The sequence below is a fragment of the Amyelois transitella genome, chromosome 7 (genome assembly GCF_032362555.1).
Source record: "Amyelois transitella isolate CPQ chromosome 7, ilAmyTran1.1, whole genome shotgun sequence".
Taxonomy (NCBI): domain Eukaryota; kingdom Metazoa; phylum Arthropoda; class Insecta; order Lepidoptera; family Pyralidae; genus Amyelois; species Amyelois transitella.
In genome coordinates this window covers 11,816,216-11,842,638 of record NC_083510.1, presented here as the reverse complement: position 1 = coordinate 11,842,638, position 26,423 = coordinate 11,816,216, and the positions used below count along the sequence as shown (strand labels likewise).

At 38.9% G+C, this 26,423-nt stretch overlaps 1 protein-coding gene across 1 annotated transcript; it reads left to right on the top strand.

Annotated features, from left to right (window-relative positions):
- Window positions 1–6,039: 6,039 nt before the first annotated feature.
- LOC106130803 (radial spoke head protein 3 homolog) lies at window positions 6,040–25,941 on the top strand. The gene is made up of 9 exons (XM_060945243.1): window positions 6,040–6,865; window positions 9,670–9,757; window positions 12,349–12,504; window positions 13,666–13,794; window positions 14,687–14,890; window positions 15,377–15,539; window positions 17,540–17,626; window positions 18,552–18,680; window positions 25,590–25,941. The coding sequence occupies exons 1-9, from the start codon at window positions 6,075–6,077 to the stop codon at window positions 25,598–25,600; spliced, it is 1,758 nt and encodes a 585-aa protein (XP_060801226.1). The 5' UTR covers window positions 6,040–6,074; the 3' UTR covers window positions 25,601–25,941.
- The last annotated feature ends 482 nt before the right edge of the window (window positions 25,942–26,423 follow it).

Genomic DNA, 26,423 nt, shown 5'->3' with positions numbered 1-26,423 from the left:
AAAGACTGATAGGCCACGTTCAGCTATTTGGCTCTAAGGTAGAATTGAGATTCAAATAGTGACCGGTTGCTAGCCCATCGCCTAAAACAAGAATCCCAAGTTTATAAGCCTACCCTTTAGTCGCCTTTTAGGGGATATAGACGTGACTATATGTAGCAAACGAAAAAACTTACATTCGCTTTTGTAATATTAGTTTAGATTTTCTGAGAACACCGGTCGTAGCTATTCGTAGCAACTCGTAGCACTCGTACTCGTAGAGTGATTGCTACGAGTTGCTACGAATAGCTACGACCGGCCTCTGGCGCAGCGGTAGTACGCTTGTCTGTGACACCGGAGGTCCCGGGCTCGGATACCGGCCAGGGCACGATGAGGAAATAACTTTTTCTGATTGGCCTGGGTCTTGGATGTTTATCTATATAAGTATTTATTATAAAATATAGTATCGTTGGGTTAGTATCTCGTAACACAAGTCTCGAACTTACTTCGAGGCTAACTCAATCTGTGTAATTTATCCCGTAAATAAAAAAAAATTATACAAAAATTTCATGGGAAACTTACATACAAACATACTCGTACATAAATCTTCAACATGTCTTCAACTTCAATACATCAGTGTAATTATGGCAACCTGTCACTATTCGAATCTCAATTCTATCATTAAAGCCAAACAACAGCTGTACGTGATATATCAGTCTTTTCAAGACTGTTGGCTCTGTCTACCCCGCAAGTGATATAGACGTGATTATATGTATGTGTGTATTCACACACGTGGCGCTATTTATTGTAAACGGTTTTTGGTCTTCCAAATAAATAGTTCTACATTCATTCATGTTTTTTAATGTAGACAATGTGCATTCGTCCATGATTTAGATTTAAGAGATCTATATTTGTATATTGACGTCCGATGAAAATGCTGCAGTGTAGTTTGTTCCGCCGCTTCTTCTACACATGCGCTTTGGAAGCGGTAGTAGTTATAATTAGATTTAAGTGATGTGACGTCAATAAGTGATACCTTGTATCCAATTTTGAAAATAAATTTATTCTATTCTATTCTAAAATAAATAAATAAAATCTATCGTAGTTGAATTTGCATGAGGACTCATGATGTACAGTGACGGCGATATGTAAATACATTCGGTATCAGATGCAGACGGCGAATGTTGATAGCTGACTGTACTTAACGTTTAGAATTTTAAGGCATTACATAACACACATAACTTATAATCACTTCTATGCGGGTATATACCCTTGCGGGTTAGACAGAGCTGACAGTCTTGAAAAGTCTGATAGGCCACGTTTAGACGTTTGGCTTAATGATAGAATTGAGATTCAAATAGTGACAGGTTGCTAGCCCGTCGCCTAAAAGAGGAATCCCAAGTAAGTATATAAGCCCATCCCTTAGTCGCCTTGGATCTTAGACATTAGACAAAGCTAACAGTCTTGAAAAGACTGAATGGCCACGTTCAGCTATTTGGCTTAATGATAGAATTGAGATTCAAATAGTGACAGGTTGCTAGCCCAACGCTTAAAAGAAGAATCCCAAGCTTGTGAGCCTATCCCTTAGTCGCCTTTTACGATATCTATGGAAAAGAGATGGAGTGGTTCTATTCTTTTTTTGTATTGGTGCCGGGAACCACACGGCACAATTTTGTATAGTCAAACATAAAAACTGCAATCAACCTCTGCATGTGGCTTATCATACTTTATAATCTGTGGCTAATTACCATCTTTAAAGAGCAACGCCCTTAACCTTGGTTGAACGTAGGGCGCGCCGCTTGGTCTGCGTAACCATGGTGACCATGTCCGGACGAAATAAAGGTGGATTTATATTTGTCTGACGTGTCGTGACGTGTCGTGTCCTGACGTGATGGCTAGTTTTCACGATATTCTTCCGACCTTCTGACGATATTTTGAATAAGTATAGCCGCAGCTCTAGAAAAGGTGACACGTTTTCAATGTTCTCCCATGAGTTATCAGATTCTGATTCAGATTATGAAGAAGATATTATTTTTACCATACTGGCAACTTTTTTAACAAAAAAAAAGAAATAAAAGAAGATATTGGATTCATCCAGTCAATAGGAAAAGAGGAATTAATGACAAAAATAATAGACTAACTGATAGACTGATCTTTATATTGTTTACATTTTGTTGTATCATAAATCACATTATGTTGTCGTACAATTTCAATTAAGTCGTCCATATTTGGAAGTGAACCAAAATACGGGGGACTCTGCCACGTCACTTTGAGTTACAAAGGCAACCATTTTTCTTGCAGAGACACCTTTTTGACCTTGGTCGGAACAGTTTTAACTGGCTCTCTTCGGAAAAACGCGTGTTGTCTAGTAAGAACTAGTTTTAACTGATATTTAATTTCGAGCATTAGTTAATTCTAGTTTTAACAAAGGCATTTAGTAAAAACTAGTTCTAACTAGGGAAAACGCATTCTATCTAAAAACTAGTTTTAACTGTAACATATAGTACCGATACCGTTCTGACGCGTCACGACACGACACGTCAGACAAATATAAATCCGCCTTTAACGTGGTCTCTGAACAGAACGGTCCGTCTTGGTTGTGTACCTACGTGGTGAAATATATAATTTTGGAGGGACTAGTATACGTACATAAAATCTAGCTTTTATTCCCGGAGGTGTAGGCAGAGACAACATCTTTCCACTTGCCACGATTACTGAATATTTTTTTGTTTCATCCACACTAGTGCTGCTAGGCTAGTATACATACATACATATATAATCACGTCTATATCCCTTGGGAGGTAGACAGAGCCAACAGTCTTGAAAAGACTGATAGGCCACGTTCGGCTATTTGGCTTTATGATAGAATTGAGATTCAAATAGCGACAGGTTGGTAGCCTATCGCCTAATAGAAGAATGCCAAGTTTATAAGCTTATCCCTTAGTAGTCATTTACGACATCCATGGGAACGAGATAGAGTGGTCCTTCTGATGAGTGCTGATTCATTTTTTTATTGATGCCGAGAACCACGCAGCAAGTATAATTTATATTAAAAATTACAAAGATACTTTAACTTATAATTAATCACATTTTTATCCTTTAAGGATTAAAGCCAAATAGTCTCGAAAACACTACTAAGTATTATCTGGTCCATCGCCTAAAATTGGAATCCTCAAGTTTAAAAATCCTTCAGAAAATTTGGCGAAACCATCTAAGAGTTTAACAAAAAATAATTGTAAATGCTGTTATACCAATTTCACATTAATTTGAACGAATTTATTTCGTTCGTAATTTTAACTTGTTACATTTACTTTTTACGTGATACATATACGACAGAAAGAATTTAAAGGAAATAAGTGTTGTATCTTTACAACTATAAATACAGGAATCGTCGATAAAAGGAAAGATATTTAAGATAACCATATAGGAAAAATCCCGTGGTAAAATTATGAAATTCTTCTTCTTCTTTTCAAATTAAAAAGCTAACTCTTCTCGGTGGAGTTAAGTGGAGCTTCTTCCATTCATCTCTTTTCTCTGTAATTTTTTTTAACTTGCTGGTATGTTGTTACGTTTTATTTTTGATCAAAATGTTTTATTCTCAGTCTTCCTCTTTTCTTATTATAATTTCATCAAAATTAAACTAAAATTATTCATTTTTTAAAAATTAACATTTGAACAAACAGATCTAGTACTTATCTATAAATATTTGAAAGGCTTATTGAACTTTCCATTTATGTGTGGATTTGTAGTTCCAATTCATTGGCACCGTACATATGTTATCGCATTATGATGATTGTACGATGCCACAGTATAAGTGGAACAACAGAAGCATAAGTGTATGATGACGTTATCTTATTTCACATTTTTTTTATTATAATTATTAATTAATTTTATTTAATGTGGACTAGCAACCTGTCACTATTTCAATCACAAATCATTAAGCCAAATAGCTGAGCGTGGCCTAACAGTTCAAGACTGTTGGCTCTGTTTACCCCCCAAAAGGGAAATAGACGTGACCATATGTATGTATGTATGCATTGTACCAAATTACAATGTGTGTGATAATCAAAATATTTTAAAAGTAGGTAAGATATAGTTTTTCATTTAATTCTTTTGTAGCGCAATGGTGAACATGCTAGAGTCACTGGACAGAATGAGGAAGGATATAAATTTACCGTATTTATAAACGGAGCCTAGGAATAGAAATGGCTTTATTTCAAAGATATATCAAAGAATAGAACACAACATCTGTTCCCATATTTTGTGTAGACGAATGAATGAAAGGAGATTGACTAAGCAAATACTAATATATGAGGAGTGTGAATGTGAATGTTGCAGTGGTAACACCTAGACGAACGTATCTTAATCAAATCGGGGACGTTCTAGTAAAAGGTCAGGTCAAAAGTACCCAAAACCGACGAGCTTGCATTGAGAGAATTTTGAATTTGAATGAAGCGAAAGAAGTATGCAGGGATCGAGCCATAAACAAGATTAAATATATAATAGCGTTGACTCATGTTATATTTTTGTGTAATTATTGCCAGCTCAATATTTTTTATTAATTTCTATAACTGTAATATGCCAAGCTTTCTATATAATTCAGGTGAAGCTTTAAGATGGCTTTTTGGCTATCATTATGCTATGGCATAATGTCAGGGGAGCTTTTCAATAATGTAATGGACGCTAGGCCGCTGATCTGACCCAGGGATAGCTATTGTTAGCTTTACATAGCAATAGACCTAGATACACGGTCATTTTATAATCTGATTGAATATACTATGACTAAATTAAATTTATGATGATGGAATGACTATTTATATGTATCTTTCTCCTGGCGTTAATCTCGGTTACATCATCACCTCTCTGGAGAGCCCGGGGTGCGCCTTTTGACTGTTGTCATATGTATATTGTGAAGTCCTCTCTTCACCGTCCGGGGATCCTTTATAAAACTGGGACCTTCTCCTTTGGTCTACTTCAGCGCTCATCGAATTAAGGACCTCTCTAATCTCAGGCGGCTAACTGCTCGTGTCTAGAGCTTAAACTACGCTCTCTTAAAAAATTAAAAACTATTCTAATAAAGATTATCGTTATTCTATGAATTTCCAAATTGTCTCTCGTCACCCTTACGAAGTTTTACCGAAACGTCACAATGTATGTTATAAAGGGAAGGTTCTAGAGTGATCAAAAACTCGAGTAGAGCATCCATAGCTTCAAGCACAGAGCAAGAAAGAATTAGGCATGTATAGTTGCGTGTAGGCAAGTGGGGCGTCCTGCGCTCTGTGGTGCCCTAACTTACATTACTTTTGACGCACGTCCGGTCAGCGGTGGAGGGAACAAGGCCGTGAATTTGCATATAATTATATTTAAAGTGTACATTTTTGTGTGTTTCTCTGTAGTGTTACACAATGACCATGAGGGCTTTTGAAAGATATTTATAACAAGTCTTGATTATATAGATTCGGGGAAAAGGTTTTACTGACTCAGCAAATGTTAAAAAGGAAAACAAAAGAGTCAAATGGTAGCTACTTACTTGTATGAGAGATACTAATGAAGGCGGTAGGCGTTTATGAATTTTCATTTTCAGAACAATTTAAAATATGTGTGTAATGCCTTGAAAAATAAATTTCACGGTTTAAAATGTCACCCAAAAAATGTACTAGAACGAGTTTAAGATTAGTTACAAAAAAAAGCTAAAATAAAACATACTATTGAGAGTAACCATACCAACAACAAGAATTCTATTCTAACAAATCTACTATAAAAACAATCTTACTTCGTTCTAAGAAATTAGAAATTATAACTACAGAAATCTTCGAATATATTACGTTTTTTTCTACCTAAGCAAATATACCATAATATTATAACAAAAATCCTAATACATTCTAAGGAGACCGACACGTTTACCTTCCACGTGGGCGCTTGCGCGATAATGTATGCCGCATTCGCTGGTCCCAGGTCAGAAAGGGCGTAAGGGCCACGCCACGCTAAACCCAGGCCTGACCAGCGGCCGGCCACCCACTGATCGTTAGCGCGCCGCGCCGGCCACCCCGCTCGCCTGTGAAAACTCCTTACGCGATAAAAAATATGTGACACCAAACATGCCTCCAGTCCAACTACCAAGCGAAGACTCCAGTGCCTTCACGGTCATCAACCACGATGATGAAAAAGATCCCGCCGAGAGCGCGCTACCGAAAAATGTAAACGTGGTGAAGCCATTGCAGAGAGACGCCGAAACAGACAGAATGGACAGCCCGGCCGGACCCCAGACAATTCTAGACCCCAAATTCTCAAGAGCATTAGACTTCAAACTCCGTAGGTTAAAAGAAAAGGAGATTTTACAAGCCAATTTAAGACGTCCAATAAAATATCGGCCCAGGAATGGTCTGCTCGCTGCGTCGAACCCAAATATCAGTTCTAAAGATCACACCTCGCCCAGCAAACTAAGTCATTCGCATCCTAGAATAGATGTGATAGCTCCGGAAACAAAGATCTCGCCAAAAATGGACAAGTCACCATCGCCAGGGCGTAAGAGTCGCGTCAGAAAAGTATCAGGTTCCAACGACGGGGAGAAGCCAAGGTTCATTACTACTGTGAAGACTGGCCAGTTTCTCTTACCACCGCCAGAGGTGGCCTGCCTTTTGGGCTTGGAGACTTTGTACCCGCAAGATGATAGAGACAAAATTGTATATTCGTACGCCAGTAAGCCAAAAGCCGTGAATGCCCGGTCGAAGCGTTCGGTACAGGACAAGAAGGAGAACAAAGTGAATATTACCAACTGTGGGATAGTGAGTGGCCCTCAGAAGTTACAAGTGGGGAACGTGTTTGGAGGAGTCAGAGCTTTGGTTGCTGGCGTCATGGGCATAAGGCATCTTCATGAAAAACAAACCAGGTACGGTTATCTTTACAAAAGTGGCCGAAAAAGGTTATGTGTTTTGAAGATATTTAAGCGCAGAAAAGAAAAGAGAGTTTTAGTAGTAATGTGCGATCTCGTAAATATATTTCTGACCGAACGATTTAGTTTATATTTTTTTTATATGATGTAGTTACTTATGTTAAATTAAGTATTTAATTCCTATGAGCCTTTTCACTCGTTTCGGTAATCGCTACACCTATTTATTTATGTATTTATATTGTTTATTTATTGTAGCATTTTATATACATATATTTACATATTATTTTGTATTTTGTGTAGGTATAAATATATTTATTTTAGTTTGACCCCACATAAAGTTCTCTGTCAGACCCAATGGTCGACTGGTAGATAATGCTTCTAGCATTAAGTCGGCCAATTGTGCTATACATTTGTATTTTGTACAATAAACTTTAAATAAATTATGAGGAAACACAAGTATCCAATTGTCATGTAATGTGACTACCAGTCTTAGTCACTCGCAAATAGTAGAAAGCAAATGTTTTTAAACTCTCTAACAATCAATAATTTATAATGTGAATGAACAGATTACAAAGAAGGCTTAAAAAATACTTGGACTAACATACTACTTGATAATGAGGTCAGAAATGTTAAAGTTTTATATTACTATGACGAGGTAAAGTGTTCGATAAATTTATCATACAATTCATAACTTCATAAATCAATCAAATATGGATAGCGAGATAACAGTTTATCAATATTGTGACAAAATTCTGTGGCGAAAATCCTGTGATGTTGTAATGTCATGAGAAATTAGTCATTTATGTATTTGTAACTAACTTTTTAGTAAAAGTTAGTTACAAATACATAAATGTGCCGTGTGGCTCCCGGCACCAATACAAAAAAGAATAGGAGCACTCCATCTCTTTCCCATGGATGTCGTAAAAGGCGACTAAGGGATAGGCTAACAATCTTGGGGTACTTTTTTAGGCGATGGGCTAGCAACCTTAGCAAAACAAAACAAAGCACTATTTAAATCTCAATTTATCATTAAGCCAAATAGCTGAACGTAGCCATTCAGTCTTTTCAAGACTGTTGGCTCTGTCTGCCCCGCAAGGGATATAGACGTGACCATATGTTATGTTATGTTTTTCCAAAAAACTTCGCCCGCGTGGCTTACTCAGCTTGAGACGCTGTCCACTCTTTAGGTATTAATAGTGATCATATAAGTTGTACTTCTTTTCCCTCCTGGAGATGGTCCTGATAACCCTCGAATCTCTAGAGAGGAACCCTGGGGTCCGACTGTGACCCCCATTTCGTTTGTCCATGTAAGGGACTGGCAATTGTACGTGGTTTTGCTCGTTTGGGAATTTATGTATATCATATCTTATTTAATGAAAATTTTCTAGTAACCAAAAATGCCTTTATAATATTAGTACGGACTACATCTAAAATATAAAATAAAAAATTTGTCCCGTATAAAAAAAAAAAAAAAAAAAAAAAAAAAAAAAAAAAAAAAAAAAAAAAAAAAATCATATGAACATACAGCCCAATCCGCTTGGTCTAGACATCAAATTTGGCCGGTGCCGTGTGGTTCCCGACACTTAATGGAATAAGACCATCTTGTATCCATGGATGTCGTAAAAGGCGGCTTAGATAATGGCTAATAAACATGGCATTCTTCTTGCAGGCGATAATTTAGCAACCTGTCACTATTTTCAATTCCATGACTAAGCCATAAAACTGAGCGTGGCCTGTCAGTCTTTCGAAGCCGCTGGCTCTGTCAACCCCGCAAGGGATATAGACGTGATTATAAGAATGAATGAATGATATTTGGCGTGCAAATATTTTATGTAGTGTAAGGATGCACTAAGGTAAGAATTTCCCGAAATTCCCGCAGAAACGCGAATTATAGTGATTTTTAGTTTCACGCGTGCGTAAAGTACGCCATTATAAATCATCGAATCATTAAAAACCCTACGTGACCAAACCTCCGGCCACTGACTAATATAAATTAAATTTAAAACGCGGCAATCATGATAATGAAAATAGATGTGAACGGAGACTGTCGACCCCGTCTAAGTGGGGCACGGCGGCTGACCCCGGGTGACGTCACGGCACCAACTTACACCTGCGGGGGTTCACTAGAGAAATCAATCTGAATTATAGAGAAATATAAAGACCACTACTTGACCTAACGATGTATTCTTAGCCTTCAAGGTTTTTCCTGGCCACGTGGAATAGATTAAATCTAAATAACTCTATATCTATCATTAAGCCAAACAGCTGAACGTGGCCATTCAATCTTGAAAAGACTGTTGGCTCTGTCTACCCCGCAAGGGATATAGGCGTGACCATATGTATGTATGTAACTCTATATCGTGCCGTGTGGTTCCTGGCACCGATATAATAAAGAATAGGACAACTTCATCTATTTCCTGTAGATGTCGTAAAAGGCGACTAACACCCGCTGGGCCACAGAGCTACCACCGCTGGACCACAGAGAGAGGAGAGCTAACGACATGAGGAAGAAGAAGAAGATTTAACCAATCTTCCGTATCCTCTCCCTTCATTGCATCTAATATATTTAAACGAGCAATTCTTGTATATATATAATCAGGATCTCGGAAACGGCTCCAACGATCTTCATGAAAGTTACAGATTAGGGGCTTTTCGGCTCAAGGAACCGATTTATCAAAGTCCTAAGTTCGAGAAAAGCTCGGTTCCCAAGATATGTATATAAACATTTTAAAAACCGCGTTTTAAGAAACTATATCAGCGCCATCTCTTCTAACACTAAACAATAATTGATGTTGTTTCAGCGGCAGCATGACCACCCAGAACACAAATATGATGCACGACAAGCGAGTCGTGCGCGGGAGCACGTTCGCTGGCCATCCTCAGGCTGGGGTCAGTATTCAAAGCTTCAAATACATACATAAGTCACGTCTATAACCCTTGCGAGGTAGACAGAGACAGCGGTCTTGAAAGACTGACCGGCCACGTATAGCTGGTACGCTTGATAATAGAATTGAGATTAAAATAGTGTCAGGTTGCTAGTCCATCGCCTTAAAGAAGTAGGTACCCCAAGTTTATAAGCCTATCCCTTATTCGCCTTTACGACATCCATGGGAAAGAGATGGAGTAGTCCTATTCTTTTGTGTATTGGCACCGGGAACCACACGGTCTAGCTTCGTATATTTTATTATTCATCCTTGAGGGCTTCAATGTAGCCCTAAATAACTATTCCACGCGGACGAAGTCGCGGGCATAGCTTATGTAAAATATTCCTAATCTGGCCGCGGTGTGGTGTGTAATGCCGCCGAGCAACAATGGCCGCTATAATCGAAGCCCAAACAAGGTTAATGTGTCAACGTTTGACACGATAACTTAATGTCACCATTTCAGTTTATATGTAAAACAAACGGTTAATATATTACCTACATGGGTGGCTATCAATCTCTTTCATTAAAACTTATATGGGTAGACAGAGCCAAAAGTCTTGAAGAGACTGGTAGGCCGCGTTCGGCTGTTTGGCTTTATGATAGAATTGAGATTCAAATAGTGACAGGTTGCTAGCCCATCGCCTAAAAGGAGAATCCCAAGTTTATAAGCCCATCCCTTAGTCGCCTCTTACGACATCCATGGGAAATGAGATGTAGTGGTCCTATTATTTTTTGTGCCGGGAACCACACGGCACAATAAATAATAAGTTTATACATATATATTTAGTGGATAGGTATTACTACTTTATATTGACTTTGGAAGCGCTAATAGATAAATATAATTAGATTTAAGTGATGTGACGACAACAAGTGATACCTTACATCCAATTTTTTGAAAATAAATCTATTCTGTTCTAATTTAAAACTAAAGAATGTTTTGCAAATCGGTAATTGCATACTTTTAAACAGTTAATTTCCTACGTTTTGTAATCGCATTCTAAGTACCTATAACCGATCCGTGACTAGTTAAGTTAAACTGCTGGCTAATATTTAACCACTAGCTGGCAAATTGTGTGGAATCGAAACAAATGTCGCTTGAAATCTTGGTATTTTTAGTTCAAAATCATTTAGAGCTTTATGTCTCAATCCAAAAGGTTCACATTTAAATGTATAGTGAATGAGTTGAAAGCTACACTTAGCAATTTGACATTTTTTATTTACATACAAAAACACTGTCTTGCTGTTTAAATAATTTATTACTCACGAGTTTTATTTGATTTTCAACTGTAATTTATTTCCACTTGAAAACTGTTGTCTTATTTATAAATCAGTCTGATTTTTAAACTGACTTACGAGCAATATCGATTACATACATATAGTTGACGAAATATTCGTATTGAAATAACTTGTTCTACATTAATTCATGTTTTTTTAATGTAGACAATGTCCATTCGTCCATGATTTAGATTTAAGAGATCTTTATTTGTATATTGACGTCCGATGAAAATGCTGCAGTGTAGTTTGGTCCAACGCTTCTTCTACAAATGCGCTTTGGAAGCGGTAGTAGTTATTTAACTAGATTTAAGTGATGTGACGTCAATAAGTGATACCTTGTATCCAATTTTGAAAATAAATCTATTCTATTCTATTATAGCTGAACGTCGCCTTCCGGTAAGGGATTGAGACGTGATTGTATGTATGTATGTATGTAAATAAAAGCTCTGAAAGCTCAATCACTACGCACTAGCCTCTCGAAGGCCGATACCGCACGCGACGACCTTGCGTCGCATTGTTGTTCTAACAAAACGTCTTATTTATAACCAACCCAGTGATTTTTGGTCTATCATACATATTATGTCCCTTGCGGGGTAGACAGAGCCAACAGTCTTAAAAAGACTGCCACGTTCAACTGGTAGCCTTAATGATAGAATTGAGATTCAAGTAGTGACAGGTTGCTAGTCCATCGCCTTAAAGAAGTATCCCAAGTTTATATGCCTATCCCTTAGTTGCCTTTTACGACATCCATGGAAAAGAGATGGAGTGGTCCTATTATTTTTTCTAATGGTGCCGGGAACCACACGGCACAACAACTTTTGGTCTATCACGATGATTATATTTTATTTTTAAGTTATTGCCCCACCTTATATAGGATCAATGTTCTTTCTCTTTACTTTTTTCCACTCTTCACGTGGAGTCGGCACAGTATGTCAGCTTTTTTCCAATTACTTCTGTCATCTTAATTAGGACTTATAATATCAAATATGTGTATTATTTAAAAAAATGTAAATTCATTAAAATATATGTAAATTATATATACAATTTACATATAGTCCCGTCTTTACGGGATAGACAGAGCCGATAGTCCCAAAACTACCACGTTCAGCTATATGGCTTAGTATTAGAATTGAGAAATAGAATGGATATATATAGGATCCTAGAATAGATAGGATATTAATGAAATTATAATATGAACAAAATCAAGTATAAAAAAAAATCAAAAAACAAAATGCTAAGCTTTGTCATTACAGATTAATCACAAATTGTCTGAAATTCCAGGGGGATGGAGCCGAGAGCGCGGCTGCGCGTGCGGCGCGCACGCGCCGGCGCGCGCTCGCGAGGAAAGCGGCCGCCGCCAGGCTGCGGCCGGGGACCCCCCCGCCCGCGCCCGGCAGGCGGCACCATCCGATACAGACGGAGTACTATTTGGAGGAGGTGAGTCTTGATTGATTGATTGATTGAATTCCAGGGGGACGGAGTCGGGAGCGAGGTCGCATCTCGGCAAGGCTTTGTCAATGTCCGAGCCGTCAACATTTAACTTGTCCCGACCTTCGTTTGGGAGATAATATAGCAGACCATTTCGATGTGCCGTGCCGTGTGCCGTGTGGTTCCCGGCACCAATACAAAAAAGAATAGGACCACTCCATCTCTCTCCCACGGATGTCGTAAAAGGCGACTAAGGGATAGGCTTACAAACTTGGGATTCTTTTCTAGGCGATGGGCTAGCAACCTGTCACTATTTGAACCTCAATTCTATCATTAAGCCAAATAGCTGAATGTGGCCATTCAGTCATTTCAAGGCTGTTGGCTCTATCTACCCCGCAAGGGATATAGACGTGACTATATGTATGTATGTACGATTTCGACTTGCTACAGCACACCTGTGTTAGTTTTAAGGATTTGTGTTTGTAGCATTGTCGTTTGTCAATAAACATTTTATCTATCTATCATTTATCTAGATTATGATGGCCCCGATCTTGATTTAAGTAGTGATACTCGTAAATAGTGATAGAGTAGGGGCGGGTGGTCGAATCGGTAAGGTGCCCGGTTAAAATGCGTGATGCGCATCAAGGCACAGGTTCGAATCCCACCACGGCCATGTAGCAATGACTACGTGTAAAGACCTGATTAACCTAACCCAGGATTCATGGTCAAAGGCATACCCCGGGCTCCTCTTCAGAGTGATGAGGATGTAGCAGGATCTAAAGCCATGATGAAGAAGAAGACTCTTAATCTTGAGAAAGAAACCAAACAAGTCTTAAGCCCGTTTCATCTTCTCAAAACACTTAAGAGAATTGACCTTCACTTCTGAGTAATTCAGAAGCTTCAGTGCTAGGAGAAATTATACTGCTGAACGTGGCCTTTCAATCTTTACGAGACCATTAGCTCTGTCTATCCCATAAGGGATGCAAATGCTATGTTAAGCACACCAGTTGCAGAAGTATGCCTTAACTTAGTGTCTGAATTAATCAAAAAATCAGAAATGCACTTATGGAATATAATTAATCAAAAAATCCTTTAATTGCAACTATGGACTTCAACAATATTAACTGATAATGCCGTATTTAACCAGAAAATATCTATTGCCTTCCTCAGCTGTTCGACAAAGGGCAAGAGATGGAAGTTGGCGTCCAAACGGACTTATTTGTCGACAGACCCGCCACTCCTATATACGTGCCAGCCAAGACCGGCGCAGACGCACATACGCAGATCTATCCGGGGGATGTAAGTTGTCCACTTTCTTTATTCTTTTTTCTCCTGTTTGTCCGTTAGTCGTAGTTATATTCTCGCGTCTCTGGAGATGAGCCTGAGATACGTGTTAAGTCTTCTTTCTACATTTGCATTGTTAAGTTAATAAATAATTAAGAGCAAATAAAGTCTCCTTTTTTTGCTGTCATTAGTTTTTATATCCTCATTCTTAAACAGTAAGAAGTTGTAGAAGTTAACCTTGACCAATATTTCGTATCCCAGATACTAGAGAGAGTTGTCGTCTCGTAAAAATTTAATGTTTAAATTGTTGACGTGCTCATTCTATGTGCCGTGTGGTTTCCGGCACTTTAGACTAGAAACGCTCCATATTTATTCACTGGATGTAGCAAAAGGCGTATAGCGGATTGGCTTATAAACTTAGGATTCTTTTTGTAGATAAGTCAATTCGAATCCTCATGTATTTGAATCTGAATTCCATCATAAAGCCGTGTGTATGAACGTGGTCTTTTAGTCTTTTCGTGACTATATGTATGTATATTCTCATTCATGGATTAAGAACAAAAGCCGAACCTAGGCACTCCCCAAAAAGAACGCAAATTAGTAAAATCCATGCCTGAACATCAATCTACATAAATGCGAACTTCCAAACCGTTAAAATTTTTTATTCATTATTATAGGATACTTCATATCGTTTAATAATTGCCAAACTTTCAGTTTCACAATATTGGTTGACGTCAAATAAATTACCTAAAAACTAAGTTTACTGCCGCTTCCAAGGCGTCAGTGCAGAAGAAGCGGTAACAAACTGCACTGCAGCATTTTCTTCAACAACGTCAACTTCACAAATATCCAAACTAAGAATAGAATGTGGACGAGAGAATACATTGTTACCTTTCGATGTTAACAGCTCTTCGACTTCGACCTGGAAGTCCAACCGATCCTGGAAGTCCTCATCGGGAAGACGACAGAGCAATCCCTGGCGGAGGTGGCTCAGGAGGAGGAGTTGGCGACGCTGAGAGAACAGCAGCGGCGTTACTGCGAGCTGAGGGACGCGGAACTGGCCGAGAGGCAGCGGCTGGCCGCACAGGACCTGAGGCTTCACCAGGAGAAGGTAAAGTGATCCATCATCATTATTATTAACATACATACATACATACATATGGTCAAGGTAAAGTGATACATACATACTCCAATTACATATGGGAGACGATGGGTCATGTGCCGTGTGGTTCCCGGCACCATTACAAAAAAGAATAAGACCACTCCATCTCTTTCCCACGGATGTCGTAAAAGGCGACTAAGGCTTACAAACTTTGGATTCTTTTTTAGGCGATGGGCTAGCAACCTGTCACTATTTGAATCTCAATTCTATCACAAAAGCCAAACAGCTCAACGCGGCCCACCAGTCTCTTCAAGACTTTTGTCTCTGTCTACCGCGCAAGGGATACAGACGTGACTATATGAATGAACGATGAAGTGGATAAAGCGAAGGAAGTATGCAGAGATCGTGGCAAGTGGAAAGAGGTAGTCTCTGTATACCCCTCAGGGAAAGAGGCGTGATTTTATGTATGTATATATATGAATGAATAACTTTCAGGAGCGTCGAGTGGCCGAAGCCAGGGTGGCGCAGATAGCGGCGACCGAGGCCCGGGAGCGCGCCGCCGCCGCCGTGCTGGTGCAGGGCTACGTGGCCGAGCTGCTGCCCGCCGTGCTGGCCGGCCTCAGGGACCAGGGCTACCTCCTCGAGAGGGTTGAGAGAGGTGAGTGGAGAGTGTCCAACTACCTTGAGGCGAAGGGACCAGGGCTACCTCCTCGAGAGGGTTGAGAGAGGTGAGTGGAGAGTGTCCAACTACCTTGAGGCGAAGGGACCAGGGCTACCTCCTCGAGAGGGTTGAGAGAGGTGAGTGGAGAGTGTCCAACTACCTTGAGGCGAAGGGACCAGGGCTACCTCCTCGAGAGGGTTGAGAGAGGTGAGTGGAGAGTGTCCAACTACCTTGAGGCGAAGGGACCAGGGCTACCTCCTCGAGAGGGTTGAGAGAGGTGAGTGGAGAGTGTCCAACTACCTTGAGGCGAAGGGACCAGGGCTACCTCCTCGAGAGGGTTGAGAGAGGTGAGTGGAGAGTGTCCAACTACCTTGAGGCGAAGGGACCAGGGCTACCTCCTCGAGAGGGTTGAGAGAGGTGAGTGGAGAGTGTCCAACTACCTTGAGGCGAAGGGACCAGGGCTACCTCCTCGAGAGGGTTGAGAGAGGTGAGTGGAGAGTGTCCAACTACCTTGAGGCGAAGGGACCAGGGCTACCTCCTCGAGAGGGTTGAGAGAGGTGAGTGGAGAGTGTCCAACTACCTTGAGGCGAAGGGACCAGGGCTACCTCCTCGAGAGGGTTGAGAGAGGTGAGTGGAGAGTGTCCAACTACCTTGAGGCGAAGGGACCAGGGCTACCTCCTCGAGAGGGTTGAGAGAGGTGAGTGGAGAGTGTCCAACTACCTTGAGGCGAAGGGACCAGGGCTACCTCCTCGAGAGGGTTGAGAGAGGTGAGTGGAGAGTGTCCAACTACCTTGAGGCGAAGGGACCAGGGCTACCTCCTCGAGAGGGTTGAGAGAGGTGAGTGGAGAGTGTCCAACTACCTTGAGGCGAAGGGACCAGGGCTACCTCCTCGAGAGGGTTGAGAGAGGTGAGTGGAGAGTGTCCAACTACCTTGAGGCGAAGGGACCAGGGCTACCTCCTCGAGAGGGTTGAGAGAGGTGAGTGGAGAGTGTCCAACTACCTTGAGGCGAAGGGACCAGGGCTACCTCCTCGAGAGGGTTGAGAGAGGTGAGTGGAGAGTGTCCAACTACCTTGAGGCGAAGGGACCAGGGCTACCTCCTCGAGAGGGTTGAAAGGGGTGAGTGGAGAGTGTCCATTTAGCGAGCCTGAGTCACTTAGTCAGATAGAGAACAAGGCAACTTGAGGCGAAATAGAAACCTCTGGGTGGATCAGATAACACCAACCGAAGCTGATGATGCAACGGCGGCTTCTCTACTGGTGTAACACTAAGTTCATGGACAAACTACAGTCTTCTATATTAACTGAGATCTGAAACCATGCCGTGTGGTTCCCGGCACCAATACAAAAAAGAATAGGACCACTCCATTTCTTTTCCCTGGATGTCGTAAAAGGCGACTAAGGGATAAGCTTACAAACTTGGGGTTCTTTTTTAGGCGATGGGCTAGCAACCTGTCACTATTTGAATCTCAATTCTATCATTAAGCCAAATAGCTGAACGTGGTCATGCTGTTTTTTCAAAACTGTTGGCTCTGTCTACCCCGCAAGGGATATAGACATGACCATATGTATGTATGTATGTATGAAACTATGTCTACCTAGGGTTCTGGCTGAAAATCAGTGCTGAACGTGTGGTGAACACACACGAAGCACCACTAAGCCACACCTATTAAAGAATACGCATATTATTAGGTAGTTATCTTTTTGCGTATATTTGTGTGAATTCTGAGACATCATTGACTTGAGATAGTTAACGGCCAATTGTTGCATTTGCTTACATAACATAACATATAATCACGTCTGTATCCCTTGCGATGTATACAGATCCAATAGTCGTCAAAAGACTGAAATGCCACGTTCAGCTGTTTGGCTTAATGATAGAATTGTGATTCAAATAGTGACAGGATGCTAGCCTGAATACTGATATTAATTGTTTTAGTCTAAAAAAATACCCTCGATCAGCCTTCAACTTGTGAATTAATCATATCTTCATTTTTCAGGCGTTGACGACGAATTCATGCCGTGGTTGGTGAAGGAAGTCTCGCAAGAGGTGGAATCTCTCATCACCAGCAGAGATGTCCTCACAGGTTTGTTTTTTTTTAACGGCCAAAGTAAACGGTTTAAATGTTAATTTTATTGTATAGTTTGACGGCACCCTAAGCTTTAAAAGGTAAAGTTGCCGGCACCTATACTGCACAGTTTCGCTAACACTCTTATTTATATGTATTACTAGCGACCCGCCCCGGCTTCGCACGGGTGCAAAATTATAAATGTTATTATTATACATAAAAACCTTCCTCTTGAATCACTCTACCTGTTACAAAAAACCGCATCAAAATCCGTTGCGTAATTTTAAAGATTTAAGCATACAGACAAACAGACTAAAATAGCGACTTTGTTTTATACTATGTAGTGATATTATATACATACATACATATGGTCACGTCTATATCCCTTTCGGAGGGTAGACAGAGCCAACAGTCTTGAAAAGACTGATGGGCCACGTTCAGCTTTTCGGCTTAATGATAGAATTGAGATTCAAATAGTTACAGGTTGCTAGCCAATGGCAAGAAGAATTCCAAGTTTAGAAGCCTATCCCTTAGTCGCCTTTTATGGCCGCGGAACGAGATGGAGTTGTCCTACGCCCGCGACTTCGTCCGCATGGAATCATATACTGACATACATACTCTCGCATTTATAATATTTATTATAATATACACATATAGATATGTGTTTAATAATGTTTCATTTGGTCAGTTGCCTCACTATAATTTAGTTTACTCCAAAGTTATTCCACAGCAGAGATTTCTTTCCACGTGTTACAATTCCTGTTGTATTTTTATTTATTTTTTTGTTCATACGCACTCCTTTGCTTGTCTCTCTTTTCCTCTTGTCTTGTCCTCTTGTCCATCACTGTTTCCTATAAATGAGTATTTCTTTATTTTTAAATTAGAGATTCTTAATAATTAATTTCAAAAACGCAATCACACCTTCTCGACAATATTTCGACAGAAATCGTTCGCGACGTGGTGGAGGCGAGATCGGAGCTGTACCGGGCGGCCGGCGAGCGGGAGGCCGAGTTCGTGGAGCCCGAGCAGCCCCCCACGCCGCCCTCGCTCTACGGCGAGGGGGAGGAGGAACGTGAGTGACGCGCTTTGAGTATTATTATTTAGGAAGAAGAAGAAGATGCTGCAGTGCAGTTTGTTACCGCTTCTTCGGCACTGACGCTTTGGAAGCGGCAGTAAACTTAGTTTTAAGTAATTTATTTGATGTTAACCAATGATGTGAAACCAAACGTTTTGACAATTATTAAGCGATATGTAGTATCCTATAAGGAATAAAAATTTAGAATTTAAAAAAAAAATGAATTTGAATTAAAGACATTTAAAGTGGACTCAATATACTTACTTAATATGGCAATTTCTAATAATCAACCTATACCTTATATAGTTACAGACTCAAATGCGAAACGAAAATAGTTACAATCGAAACATACTTGTTATCACGTCTTTATCCCTTACGGGGTAGGCAGAGTCGACAGGCTTGAAAGGACTGATAGGCCGCGTTCAGCTGTTTGGCTTAATGATAGAATTGAGATACAAATAGTGTCAGGTTACTTGCCCATAGCCTTAAAGAAGAATGCCAAGTTTATAAGCCTATCCCTTAGTTGCTTTTTACGACATCCACGGGAGAGAGATGGAGAGGTCCTATTCTTTTTTTTTTATTGGTGCCGGAAACCGCACGGCATATAATCTAAACAGAACTAATAAAATACTAGGTAATGGATGTTATAAAATACGGTCGAATTGGAAACCTCCTTATTTGAAGTGGGTAAAAAATTTGAAACTTTTGGTGCACTAACTTCTGGCAATGGGCTAGCAACCTGTCACTATTTGAATCTCAATTCTATCATTAAGCCAAATAGCTGAACGTGGCCATTAAGTCTTTTCAAGACTATTGGCTCTGTCTGCCCCGCAAGGGATATAGACGTGACCGTTTGTATATGTATGTATATTGTTTTTCTATAATATATAGTACAATTGACTAAAATTTAGTACGATACTATATAATATATTACGGGTGGCAACCCCAGTCGCAACGGCAAGTGTCAAAAGCACACGGCGGCCACAACCTGTCTGCGCCGCAAGTCGCCGGCTGCGTGGCCGCCCTAATGTTTTCATTGGCGAATCGATTCGCGGCACCTCGCCACGTGCAGACGATGCGCTCACATTAGCTAGGGTTACAGATGTGACTGTCGTTGATGGTGTATCGGGATGATGTTGTATTTTGTTCGACACTGTTGTGAAACCCCCATTTTTTTGTAACTTTATAAGATTATTTACAAAAGATAAAACTCATATTAATTTACCAAAGTTTCCATTTGTACTTAATTAATTAATCAATTAAATAAATTATGCAACCTTTTTCAGTTTAGTTAAAATATTGTCGTTACTATAGAAAACATATTTCGGAGATGATCTATCGACCTACTTAAAGCTAATATAAATAAACACTTTCAAACTTTTGAAAATAACATATTTTTATTCAAAACGTAGAATTTAATGACCAATTAACCGCGCCATATAATTGGCAAGTTAAAAATACCTTTCATAAATATTATGATTTAGTTACTTTGTCCTTTAGTCTATATCGACAGCATATATTCTGTATCCTCAACAATTTGCAACCGTGTCCATTCGCCACGGATGCGATCAATGGTATCATTACAGCACAATGCCAAACGTATTAAACAAGTCTCATTCAAAATGCGACCCTCTAGAATTAAATCTAGAGATAAATATCGCAGAATAACAATAAAGTACAATACCATACGAGTTTGAGCTCTATTTTCCTTATATATTGTATTTTTGTTGAGGGTAGGGTATGGTTTTGGACCACAGTCCTGAACAATTAAGATTGATTCGGTGTGATGACATTATAATGTGGTTTGGATGCGGGGCGTCAGATGAGACAGATATTCCCAAACTGTGTTTTGTAACGCTCTGAACTGATACTTGGTAATGGTTCGGATTTTAGACCAAATGTGTCCATCCTTCTTCACAAATTAAAAAAGGTATATCAAAAAAGATAATTAATTTTTGCGTAAAATCCATAAATTATTTTGTCAATTTATATTCGAACTAATTTAAAACGTAATACTTTACAAAGAATTGGATATATTAATTTTAACAAAATTGTAATTATTCCAACCGAGTTTATTCTCCTACGAACTTAAAAATTTCTAGACATTAAAATTATAGCAAAAGACCAACGGTTCGTAACTTATCGTGTTACAAATATGTATAAAGGAAAAATATTTTTGGCCCAAGTTTATTTGTAGAAAAAATACAACCTAGTTTGAGGGCCGCTGGGTTAAGAGTTTTATTTTGTCGCAACCAATAATATAATCGCCGCTGAGAGTTGCCACGTGCGCAGTCGCCGCTATTTTAAACAAATTTGAAACGACAACGCACTTATGAGCAACATTATCGCACTTAAACACCTATTGTGTGGAGATTTTTTTTTGACGCTTTGCATGAGTGAACAATAATAAATATTATAACAGGATTGTTGCAAAAATATTATTCGTCATGATAGTGGAATAAAAAACTCCGTCTGACTGAAATAGGGAATTTTTGAAGACAGGTGAATAAATGCTTTGTGTAGTGAATATGAAAACACAAAAGAGCCATATCAATGTAGTAAAAGGTATAGTAATATCATCGTTGTTTTGTTTTTGTAATGCCGTGTGGTTCCCGGCATCAATTTAAAAAAGAATAGGACCACTCCATCTCTTTCCCATGGATGTCGTAAAAGTCAACTAAGGCATAGGCTTATAAACTTGGGATTCTTCTTTTAGGCGATGGGCTAGCAACTTGTCACTATTTGAATGTTAATTCTATCATCAAGCCAAACAGCTGAACGTGGACTATCAGTCTTTTCAAGACTGTTGGCTCTGTCTAGCCCGCAAGGGATATGGACGTCATTATATGTATGTATTCTATAAAAAATAACAAGTCATACAAACACAAACAAAGGTAAATGTAATAAACCCATATCGCCCTACTACATTACGGGCGACCGGCAACATATTGTGGCACGCGTGCGCGACACGTGTCACCATCGCCACACAGTTGCGCCACTTGACGCAAACAGGTTGCCAGGTTAATTTTATTCAGCTGACTCGTATTTGTAAACTTCCGTTTGTCTTATTTCGGCTCTATTAATTTCGGGCGAAACTTTTATGACGCGTTAACACAGTGTTTTTATTTTATAAAAGCGTAAATCACTTTGCGTAAAAAAAAAACATCTTGGCTCTTTGAATTAAAACAGAGTAGAAAAGCCACTCTATGCTATGGGCATCGTAAAAAGCGATACAAGTATAAGAACAAAAGCATTAATGGCAATATCATTAAAGATCAAGGATAATAGTAAAGTTGACGTTGTTGACGAAAATGCTGCAGTGCACTTTGTTACCGCTTCTTCTGCACTTACGCTTTGGAAGCGGGAGTAACTTAGTTTTAAGTAATTTATTTGACGTATTGGTTTACGTTGTGAAACCAAAAGATACGACAATTATTAAATGTTGTTGAAGTGTCCAATAATAATGAAAAAAAGTTTTTGAATTTTGATTTTTTTTCACATAACTTTTCACAGCATTTAAAAATATGCTGCATATATAGCTTCTCCGAGGTCTAAAGCCAATAAATAATTACTTTTGTAAAAAGGAAACCGCCTCCAATTGAAAAATCAGTTTTTTGAGTCTGTTAAATTTCTAAAACTTTTTTCTTTCTTTCTTTCTTAGTTTTAGCCGTATGGTTCCCGGCACCAATAGAAAAAAGAATAGGACCACTCCATCTCTTTCCCGTGGATGTCGTAAAAGGCGACTAAGGGATATGCTTATAAACTTGGGATTCTACTTTTAGGCGATGGGCTAGCAACCTGTCACTATTTGAACCTCAATTCCATCATTAAGCCAAATAGCTGAACGTGGCCGTTAGTTCTGTATACCCCACAAGGGATATAGACGTGACCATATGTATGTATGTATGCTTTCTTAATTTTTACACGAAGCGAGTCCCGTCTGACCTCAGTGACTTTTTAACTAACTGAACTTATCTACTTATTCAATCAATCCAACCGTTAATCACTGAAAATAATGTTTTAGAAATTTGCACATTTTATTTATAACCACTCCCCTGACCGGCGTTTACGTACAGCAGTGCGCAGTTAGTAATTGAATAAACGAATATTCAGCCAATTGCCGGATTTCATTGATTGAAACCACGTGTGTTGATGGAGTGTGTGATAACTTCATAGTAACTATATGGAGTTAGGGTTGTCACAATCATACATTTTACTGCAGAAGTTATTATAATTAACGTTTGTCGTTTATTTAAGATAAAGAACAAACATACATAATGTAGTGTACAAAGATAACTTTTATTTACTAGAGTAGTGACTAAATAGGTTAACATAACCTAATCTAAATCTTTCCGATAATTGCTATTACCTGCCACAGTGCCATGAAAGTTATTTTATAAAAATAAAAAAAAAGAAACAATATATAATTTCTGAAAATTCTTCATGAGCCGATATTGATATTAAAAAATCCATAATAGTGATTTCCCGTGGATTTCGTAAAAGACGACTAAGGAATAGGCATATAACTTGCGGGTCTTCTTGTAGGCGATGGGCTAGCAACCTGTCACTATTTGAATCTTAATTCCATCATGGAGCTGAACGTAGCCTTTCAGTCTTTTCGAGACAGCTGGCTCTGTCTACCCTGCAAGGGATATAGACATATATATGTATTGATTGACCTGAATGTTTTACGAATCGGTCCCTCTTATAAATGACTAAAATCAAAGCCGTGACAGCCCTACGTCAAATGTGCATACGCAGCTAACACCGAGATGTTAATTCAATATCCACGATAAGTTATCGAGATCTGGCAAAATTTACTGGGGCTGAGTGGTAGCTTAAGTGGTTTTGGGGTAATTGAACAAGTGACTGTGCACCTGAACGTGATTATAGAACTGTGGATGATGGCCAGAGAACGGATGGTATGGCTTTGGTAATCTGGATATTGGGGTGGGGCGGGCGTTGGTGTGGGATTGCTAGGTAAATGCTAGGTAAATTCTAGGTAAATGCTAGGTAAATGTTAAAGGTAAATGATATATTTTCAAAATGCTAAAAAAACTTAATATTCTGACCAGAAATCTTTAAACTTACGTAATTTCTTTGTTTTCATCCGAATTGATTTTTTTTTCGCACAGCACTTTTTCGTCCAGTTGACATCAAAATACGACTGAAGTTAGCGGAGTATCGTAAACAACTTCACGGCATCAGGCGTCGCGTTCTCTTATCGGATGCGTACTCATAGACCAGTTTACCCTACTTGTGTCGTTATATGTATGTGTTTATTTATTGTTCGTTAATCGTTATATATAAACTACGAAAAAGAAAATTTCCCTCCATATTCTAATTATTTTTTATCAACTTGTAAAAATAGGAGAAGGTTCTCAATTTGCCCGTATTTTTTTCTATAGAAAAGTAATTGATAAAAGCGGAAATCAATTTCGCTTGAATTTTACATACATTTTTGAACTTTTATTTTGGAAATTACCTTTAAACGCCGGCTGTTTTAAATATGAAATGATTTAAACATACAAATGCACAATTTTTTTAAAGCACCGAACTAATCCGCCGACCCGCGGTATCGGATCATTTAATTGTATTTTTATGGAGTGGTCCAAATTGTAACATTTAAGCTCTTTACATTATTATTGTATTGTGCGAGGCGACAGAAAGTGGCGCGAGGGTCGCGCAGCTGCGCAAACACCGCCGCAAGCGCAGGTTTGAGTTCGACGCGGAAGAGAGAACGTACGGGGGAAGATTCGCGGACATGTAATTGTCACAATATTAAAAAAAAATTATAATGGCAATTCATATGGATTATCCGATACGAAATAAGCATGTAAGCCCCTGAGTGTTAGTTTAAAGAAATAAGATAACAGTAAATAAAATGAAACACATGAAATATTTATTAATTAAAAAAATAAATGTAAATTAACATTAATTTCCCACAATAAAGCAAATTTAAAATATAAAGCGGTAACACCGCCGTGTGATTAAACGCATTATAGTGTTTTTTTAACTTGCTTAACAGGGATAGCTTATTATTTATTTAGCCAGCGAATGCGAATATGAGACCGTGTTTTTACAACGATCTATGTGAAGCGTGCGATCTGAAACAGGTTGCATTTGATCTGAGTGTACTTGTACTCGCGTGTTTTGCAACAATCAACCTTATTCCTTAACGTTTAAGAGTAAAATTAGTTTTTAGATTTCTTTTTGCGAGTTTGATGTTAGAATATTGCAATAATGAACCTTATAGCTTTGAATAAAGGTTTAAATTAATAGTGTCTAAGGGATCTTCAAAATGTCTATTAGTCGGAGAGTGCTCTGAAAATATTTGCTTTGCAGGATCTACCACCGCGTTCATTAAAAGCAATTAGATATTTGTAGACAGGGATTTTTATGTAGAATATATAGAATGTAATTCGAGAAATTGACAAAACAGTCGATTATTCTACATTTATTCCGGCATAAGACTCTAATAAGTACATTTTTGTATGCAATGCATACATAAATACCATCACTGAGTATGAAAGGCCAAGTTCAGCTGTTAGGCTTTTTGATAGAATTGAGATTCAAATAGTGACAAGTTGCTAGCTAATCGCCTAAAAGAAGAATCCCAAGTTTATAAACCCATCCCTTAATCGCCTTCTACGACATCCGTGGGGAAGAGATAAAGTAGTCCTATTCGTTTTTCTATTGGTGCCGGAAACCACACGGCATGTATGCAATGACTTTCTCCAATCCATATAAATCAATCTTTTGGTGCAAGCTGGTGGATTTAGGGTACCTATGACCTGGCCCTTTGCCAAGACGTCCCCAATTTGGTCTTAGTTACACTCCTCTAATTATAATAATGACAATTCAGTATTTTTATGTAAAACAATACATCTTACTCTTTTGTTACAGCCTTAGAATAACATTGGATCCGTGAGCGCGGTGACGATAACGGCTCGCCGCGTGTACCCGGTTCGATTCTCCGGCAAATCACAGTGAACCACGGCCGCTTTGTGATCTCCCATTTGTACGAGCGGTCCTGGGGAATTCGCAAATTTTTTGGGAAAAAACGTGACTAATATAAACCATTTATAATGAGCTGGTACATTGTAAATTAATTGGATTTAAACTTATTCTTTAAATAGTTACGTTATCCACGTTAAAATATATCTCAAACCTTAAAAAGGCTTGAGTTGGTGCGTTGCAGGTGTCATTGGACTATTGTGAAATTATAGTTTATTAGAATTAGGTACACGATGTAAAAAAAGCTAGGTCTAAATTTATTTAAGTGATGGCTTATCATTTATCCAGCTTGATAACAGTTTATAAATAATTATATGTATGTAATTATGTATGTACAGTCACCTGTAGAACAACTTGAATCCACTTTGGTTTTTGTTTAATGTACGTACTATCCAATACGTTATCCAATGCGGGGTAGGTTCTTCTACAAAGGTTGCGATGGTCAATTAGAGGTCGCTTCGTGTAAAAACCTGACTCACCCAATCCAGGATCCAATGTCAAAGGCATACCTCGGGCTCCTCTCCAGAGGGGTGAGGATGCAACCGGGACTAAAGCCAGGAAGAAGAAGACATGATATAGTCTCAAATCAATTATTTTGCTACGAGAACTGATCATTTTCTTTTGATCAAAATTCTTTTTAATATTTGTATAACTGAATCACGTGTTTTTTTTTATAACAATTGCCTGTCCGTGAAAACTGTGCTGATGATTTTGTATTGAAAC